At 38.5% G+C, this 8,496-nt stretch overlaps 1 protein-coding gene across 1 annotated transcript; it reads right to left on the bottom strand.

Annotated features, from left to right (window-relative positions):
• Window positions 1–903: 903 nt before the first annotated feature.
• LOC110665444 (F-box/LRR-repeat protein 17) lies at window positions 904–6,232 on the bottom strand. The gene is made up of 11 exons (XM_021825575.2): window positions 5,535–6,232; window positions 4,964–5,065; window positions 4,177–4,321; window positions 3,847–4,031; window positions 3,514–3,618; window positions 3,331–3,428; window positions 2,995–3,215; window positions 2,833–2,899; window positions 2,635–2,720; window positions 1,847–1,942; window positions 904–1,243 (listed from the first exon to the last, which is right to left on the bottom strand). The coding sequence occupies exons 1-11, from the start codon at window positions 6,116–6,118 to the stop codon at window positions 1,178–1,180; spliced, it is 1,755 nt and encodes a 584-aa protein (XP_021681267.2). The 5' UTR covers window positions 6,119–6,232; the 3' UTR covers window positions 904–1,177.
• Window positions 6,233–8,496: the final 2,264 nt, after the last annotated feature.

Below are 8,496 nucleotides of genomic sequence, written 5' to 3' on the forward strand. Positions count from 1 at the left end.
AGGAAAGGAAAAGTCGACCCCTGCTTGGAAGGGGCAGGGGCGGCAGCTTGAACGAAAGTGGAAGAGAACTTGAGCCTCTAAAAAAATGAAACTTTTGAGGGAAAAAATAGAGAGTTGATATGGATCCTATCATGTAAAATAAAAACATTTTTATGAGTGGTAGTATGTAAGCAAGAATTTTCTAGATTTAAATACGGTTGTCAACTTGTCATGTTTGTCTCCGCTCTGCAGGCAATCAGTTAAGACTTTAGGATTGGGCAGTTTGGATGGTAACTGTCTGTCATCTTTTGTCTTTTGGAAAGGAGCCAGCAACTTTTTTTTGTTGGAAGCTAACTTTAATTTGCGCTTTTGAGCTCTCCGATTCAAGAAGATAAAAGTCAAGAACCACCTTTTTATCAAGAAGACAAGAGATGGATGTTCAAAACTCAAAGACTTGAATTCACTTTGCCTACCTCAACTCAGTTAGGGTACATCAGAAGTAAATTTATGTGAAAAACTTTTGAGTTAAATGTTTAAAATTATTATCTCCGAGTCCGAGGGAACATCCTAACAGTGAATACTTGAGATCTAAGTCGAGTGATTTGAATCCCGCTACAGGCAGAGCAGGAAGTTTATGCAAGGGAGAGAACTACAGTAAATTGTATATAGCTCGTCCAAAAATAAAAAATCTCAATCCAAGCCCCAAAAGACTTGGGGGCAGAACATGATGGAATTATGATGATGAAATGTTGATGGGTCATAGTTCCACCTCAAATTTATTCTAGCCTGGCAGAAACTTGGGGTTATTTTCACGTCACTAAGCGCCATCGGCATTTGTTCCCGAGTCCCAACATATTTAACAATGGTAAATTATAATTGCCGAGAGTTGGCCTTGCTATATGCTACTACGGAATTCAGGACAGCTCGAACAAAATTGCATTAAATTTTATTTCATAAATGAATAGCTATAACAGTAAGAGCTCCCAAGTCAAACATAGGCCTTCAGGTACCGCTTTTCCTTTGAACAACTATGTCTGATGAAAAGGGATTTCCACAAGGCAACTGAACCTGATGCTTACCGCCATATCGAACTATTATAAACCATATGGATTCACAGGGCACATCGCCCAACAGAAATCAGAAATTGATGACAACAGTATGTGCACAGTAACAAATTGTCTGCTTCTGATACACATTCTCAGTCCACGAGCACATTGCAAGGACGGGCCCCAATCCTCTGCTTCTTGTTTTCATCATCAAGTGGCTACAAGTAGAGAAAAAAACTAATGTGAGATGTAGGCATAGAGTTTAATCCAAACATATTCTTCTCAAATACGTTTCAATTTATGTCATCTCTTTAAAAAAAATACAAGAATCAACAGAAAAGCCGAATATATATGGCTAAAGAATATTCAATTATAGTACTCCCATATAATCGAGTTCAATGGCTAAATCCAATCAGACCTAAATTTTTAATATCCCAATTCAGTGGAATGATCAAACCCTAATTCATAGATTGAGCATAACCCCATATATATACACACTACGGAAATATACATAATTTTTAGCATGAATGAGTTAGGTAGAACAAGGCCTCGTTTTATAAAATCTCAAGTCCAGCCCCTCTTGAACATAGGCCTTGCTCGAGTTGGGTAGGGTAGGGCATGGAGACATACTACTTGGACCTCGTTCATGCTGTCTTCTATGAGTCGAGTCAAGTCAAAAAACCCAAGCACGTAACATTTACTTCAATTATTATACAATCACTCATATTTAACACTTATTTGATTCTATTATTGGTTATTTTAATTTAATATAATAGGAAAGAATTTTCCAGTGGAAAACAGAGAAAAAGATATCAACTTACCTGTTGACTGAGGAAATGGGGCACCCGAACTCTCTTTGAGCCATCAGCTAGACGTTTACTTGGGCACTGGTTTTCTTTAGTACCTAAATCATTAACCTGCAGACACGTCCAACAATCCTGAAAGAGTGAGAATTAAACTCTATTGATTATAGATTGTACTTTACATGTGTAAGATAATGTTAGTTAGGAAGGTGTCGATGCTAAATTGAAGTCTTCAATAGCAAGAATGCCATAAAAATCTGATCTGATTATTGAAATTTGAGCCAATATTAGGTCAATGCAACTGAAAAATAGTTGTCACCACTTGAAGCAATTTCCTTCCATGCCGTGAACAAAATAATGACCGTAAAACCATTTCCACCAATTTTTACAATTTATTGAATAAAAATAACTTCTCTTAGTGAAGTGGATAGGGAATTGCCTAGAATTATGCTATTAATGTTTGTATGCCAATTGATTTGGTTTAAAAGTAACATAGTAGAAAATACCCATTCCACTTCCGCTAAAGCAGCTCTGCAACTAGAAAGAGAGTACATAGAGGCTCGACTCTTGTAAGATCATAATATTCACTTTTTGCTTGATGAATAATCACAATTGAATATGAACTATCAATCTATCATGATGCAACTATAAAAGGTTTCTACTGATGTTTTCCAAATTTAATTTCAACAGGTAACATGGACGGCTTGTGCACAAACTCTCTTAGGCTAAGGGAACCCCCAACGAACCGCAAGTAGCACCATTAATCATATAACAAAACTTGAACTCCAAAGTAACCAACTATTTACCTGGCGTTGAATTGCTCCGATCAACAATTTTTGACAACCTGAGGCATGCACACATTCCAAACTGGGGCACTGAAGAAGCACTGTTTCTGCAGATATAAAAATCATAAACAACCTAGTCATTTGGCTGATTAGGGGGGCAAAAAGCTACACCAACACCCAAATATATTATCAGCTGAAGCCAAGCATAAAGCACTGTACCTGAATGCAAGTTTCTACAAGAGTTCAGATTCAGATCCTTAAGTTCTGGACAGTTTAAATATAGAGCCTGCAATTTTTAAGTTCACAAATTAAGAATTAGAAAAAAATGAAAACCAATACTTCTGAGACACACTATGCTTTTAAGATAATAAAAAATCTCACATCTAAGCCAGAACAGCCCCACAAGCTCAGTTTCTTCAACCGGCCATGTTTTATAATGAGCTTCTGGCATATGAGGTGTAATTTGTTCTGAAATGTCGTCTGCAACTCGCCATCACCACTTCCATCAGAGTTTAGACACTGAGAACTGGGGTCACATATGGTCATTCCACAGTCCATGAGTTCAAGAAGAGGTAATTGAGCTGTAGCAAATTGAATTCCACCTGAGAGATGCAAACAACAAAAGAATCAACTGAATATCTGCATTGTAAACATCAAGACATGTAACATACATAGAATCAAATCATTAAAGACATAGAGCTTGGACTGGGAGTATACTTGAAGTTATGTTTGGACAAAGAGCAAGGAGCAATCTGGAAAGTGTTGCAGGGAACACATTGCAGATCATACCAATGCCACTATCACTGATGCTAGACCTAAAACCAAATTGCAACATGAGAAATATAATGTTGACAATGGACCAATGCCCAAACATAAATAGTACTTAGCCCCACTACATACCCGCTTAGATCAAGCAATTCTAATTTTGGATAGCTTGATGCAATGGCAGCAACAGATGCATCAGTGATTTCACTTCCAAGGACAAGTGAAAGCATTCGCAGCCCCCTAAAATCATAGATCAATCAAACAATCATTATCACACCCACACACATATCCAATTCAACAATGCAAATCTATTGACAATTTTTTAGTTGGGCATATAAAGAAAATTGAAGAAGACTACTGTAAACAATTAAGTTAATAATTTCAAATTTTCAACAAAACAAGCATCACTTAGCGCTCACATACCATAAATAACAAAACTTGACCTAATTACAAAATTTTTCAAGTTACCTTAAGTTTGCACCCGTAAGAGCAAGCACAGCAGTGTGAGAAAGTCGAACTGCCGCAATGTGTATATTTTGTAATCTGGAGCAACTTCTTCCCAAAGCATCAACCATGGCAACAAGGTCAGTACTATCATTTTCTTGCGGAGAAAAATCTAGGGAAACTTCTTTCAAATTGGGACAGTTAAAGACCTACAAAAGGGGGATACAGAGAAGTACAAAAGAATATACTTAAATGCCAGTGTACCTTTCCAAATAGCCATTTTTTTACCAAATGGTAGAGCTTCAAATATAGACAAGGATAGCATCAATTCAGATAAAAAGAATAAAAAATTACCGTCTTAGATAAAGAATGCAGATCTGAAAGCCAAAGTGTGGAGAGACTTGATGAACAGAGGACAAAACCTCCTAGGTTAAAACATCCTTCCATCTTAAGGCTTGTAAGGCAACGTTTATCAGCAACAAATCGACTCAGTTCATCGCTGCATTTAAAAGATGGAGCATTTATCAATACACTATTTCAGAGCCAGCACTCTCTTGCATTACAGGAGACAATAAGCAACTGAAAATGATGATGACGGTGATGTGAACCCTGAGTAACAAATTTACCATTGGAAGAACCAAAAAAGTTGAATTGGTTCATTCCTAAACACTGCAAAATTGATAGGAACATTTGGTATCACATAAAACTCTACAAACTGGAATTAAAACCCTAGTGAAATAAAAATAAAATAAAATAAAGCGCTCTAAAAATGGAAATAACCATTCCTATAACAAAAGCAACGCAAAAGTATTATCAGATTCAGATACGACAAATGAAGGACAAAACTGAGGTAAAAGCACAAAATACATGCATAAAATTGAACCCACTACCGATTCTAAATAAAATAGGACTCAGTTCCACTAGCTAAACAATCACAAAGGTCATCGTTTAATCCTTTATTTTGACATTATTATTATTATCGCTGACATTGTCTCAACATTATTAAGCAACATGTAGACCGTTTTCTGCCAGGGGGCTGGATCACTTGAGAGATGCAGGGTTAAACAGAACAGCAAAAGAGAACCAGACAAAAGATCAAGTCATCAAGCAGTGATCGGGAAAATAATTAAGAAATTTTTACCCTGTGATCCGATTGACTGCAGTATCAGATGTGGAAATCTCCATAAACTCCAGATTGGGGCATGAGAACGCGATGCAAGCCAACATCGTTGCGTCGACATCACTGCAGCAGCCCAAGAACACAAACCAATCAAAAACCAATTCTTTCAATGGTAGTCGATTGAAGTCAAACGTACAAATCAATGAAAATATGCCCCAAAAAAAAGGCAGTCCTTAGATAATGAGTCCATAATTTTTTTTTTAATTTACCTTTGATCATCTTCAAGCTACTGAAAGCAAAATTTCACTTCTTAGCTATTTTATCATGAAAATAATATCTCTAACAAAATGCGACGAAAACAGCACTGCTTCGAGTCCTGTATTGATACTTTATAAATCAAACAGTAACACGACGTGCCTGCATTGACCATTTATTATTCTCATGGCATACTCATGGTCATAGATCAAGCAGCGATCACCTATTACTTGCTTTTTATTTAGTTCAGATCGAGTTCATTCTACATATAATCTGTAAAACCCTAGATCTGATAAAACATAGAATCAAAGAGTGTCCCATTAAAAGAAGCCCGAACCTTTCCATCCTAAGACTCAGCCTAACAAGTCCAGGACACTTTTGCAACACGGATCCAACAAACCCAAGCTGAGCTCTGGGTGGAACCCTGAGCCTGAGCTCCTCAGCAGCCCTCCATAGCCGCCTTGCCGTGTCCCTCCACCCCTTGCAAACCCTAGCTGCCGCCAGCAGTCCCGCTGGAGGGAGCCTCTTTAGCACCTCCCACAAACAGCTCGCCGGCAATTTCCCTGAACCGGAAACCAGCAGATCCAACTCCGATTCATCCATTTCAGGCTCCGGCGAGTCGCATCGGATATCAATATCGTCAAATGAGAGAGCTCTACGTAGGTGAGTGTACTGCTGACGCGACGGCGGAAGGGGACGCGACTTAGAAGTGGAGACGGAAGCGAAGGAATCAGCGGAGGTCGGAGTGTAGGTTGCAGCAGGTGGAAGGTGGCAGGAGTGGCCTTTTTTGGGAAGACCACAGCGGCCACAGTTGTAGTTACCGCGTTGTTTCTTGACAGGCTTGTTGAAATCGACAGACGAGGAGAAGGAGGAGGTGCCAGGAGTGGCGGGGGAGATGTGAGGCTGGTTGGGGTGATACATTGCGGATGCAAAGCCAGGGAGGGCGTAGGGGAGGGGGGAAGGGAGGGCGAGGTGCCAGCGGAGAAATAAAGAGGGATAGACTATCAGGGTTGGTCGACAAGGCGCGGGAGATGAGTCAGGTTTTCGCGCCTTGATTTTCAAAGAAAAAAAAATACTGCAGGAGCGCAGTTGGGTCATTGATGTCCGTAATGACTGTATTAGCCCTGCATGGCGGGTGAAACGCGGCGCTTCCATCTTTCTAACGGTGCTCGCGTCCAATTTTTATTTTTTTCTTGCAATTTCACTTTAGTCATTTTTTTCTTGAGGGTAGGCTAAGTGTTGTTATTTACCTTACCAAGAATAACAATTAGCCTACCCTATATCTTAAATTTGTTCCTTTTATTACGTGCCCTTCAGGTTGTTCTTTCATTTATTTCATTTGTTTTACCCAAAATAGAACTTGACTATTCTATCTCTGGTTCCATTCTTTTTATAACATGAGAGCTGTACTTGCTAGTTATATCTTTCAGAGTCTCTACCACGTTATCACATATCTGTGCTACTCAGATTTGGTCCTTTGATCACTCTAGCTAGTACTTCCACTGGCATTTAGATTATATTGCATATGCAATCAATTTTCTAAACTTTCATTCTGCACTTTCTCTATCCATTGGCCTTCTGTGATTTATCTTCGCTAATTTATTACTCTTAACACTATCATAATTAGATTATACTATTGTTTTGAACAATATGAAATTAGAAAGGAACTCACAAAATTGCAGTCATACTTTTATTGTATGATCTCTATTCTTATCCTTTAGCTTACATAATACCTTTACTACCTCGAGAACTGATTTTGCAGCAATTTTATTTATTTATTTGTTATTATTATTATTATTATTTTCTTTCCATGTTTACTTAATTAGCCAAAACTTAAGGTACCGGGCACCCAAACTCGTCATCCAATTCAAAGGATTTACATCCATCATGATCTGATTATATATGATTCCTATAATGGAACTTCTATCCTCTCCAGGATACCCGAGCCAACTACTCTCTACCACACTCTACAGTCTCACCTGGGGCACTATTTTGTTGGTCACCATTATTAGTAATAAACTTCGATCCCTTCTGAAAAGATAGGACTATATCCTAACTTACTGCAACAAAGGTATTGCATTTACCACCTTGCCAAAACCATATCAAATTAATGACTCTCTTATCATATCATAGCTCTGTAAATCATCAATTCATAGTTCCGACCTTCCTAGGTAGTAGGGTTGTACTTTACACCTTGCTAATACACATAAGGTATACTATTCTCACTAAGCTCTAAGCAAAACGTCTGTCGTATAGAAAAAAACCATCCAAAATTCCATACTGAAGACTAGATGGTCTCACTCTATAGATGTCACCTTTACTTTGCAACTAATCCGCAACATCTGGTCTGATGGCAACTCTTAATGCAACTCTAGCTCATGCTAGGGTAACTGAGTCACTGACTCTAGTTATCACCCAACTGTGACCTTTCAATATTCTAACTCTAGACCCCTAACCAGGAGTTCCTAACTCCTCTACAGATATAAAACTCTGTTCTGGCATAACTGTACCAAAACAGAGGCCATTCGCAAACACCCTCATTATGGAGCACCACGGGGATGCGCGCAGCTCTACATAATAATCTCATGTCAGTACTGTAATCTGTAGCTTACAGAGCAGACATCGAGAACATTGTATATTTACTACGATACGTCCTGACAGACTAGGTCTCTTAATCTCTTATCTCTCTTGAATCTACTATTATCATAAACTTACTCTGACTGGGTCATCCACTGACGACTGCGAGCAGTGGTATCCTTATCCTTATCTAGGGCAACTGTACTTTCAAGACTCACCTTTATGTACTCGTGCCTTGCACGAAATTGGCACACCATTTAAACCCATATTGACAAAAATATAGTATTTATTGGAGTACGTGTTTTCATGGTAGACCTCAATATGTCTGCTAAATGTAACACCCCTATTGGTATAGCTTGGTATATTTCATTGTTCCGGTGACCAGTGTCGGTCCGGACAATTAAGGGGATTAGAACCATACTTAAGACAACTTGATAAGCCATAAACACAAATAATTAGTAATGTTTAATTAGTTAACTATAAATAAAAAAAACAGAACATAAGAAGTTAAACGAGCCGAGAGTCATAGCGATGAGTGACCTCCTCGGGAACGACTGCGAAGTCATTTTAAACTCAAATTTCGAACCGTAAAGTGACGTCATGGTCCTTAGGACCCTTATAAACACAGTGAAAAAGAGAAAATCATGAAAAAGAACTGTTAAGCCAGTCAAATAATTAGGTCAGGGAGCCGAAAGAAATATTGGATTATTTGCAAACCGGGT

This window comes from Hevea brasiliensis, chromosome 9 (assembly GCF_030052815.1).
Source record: "Hevea brasiliensis isolate MT/VB/25A 57/8 chromosome 9, ASM3005281v1, whole genome shotgun sequence".
NCBI lineage: Eukaryota > Viridiplantae > Streptophyta > Magnoliopsida > Malpighiales > Euphorbiaceae > Hevea > Hevea brasiliensis.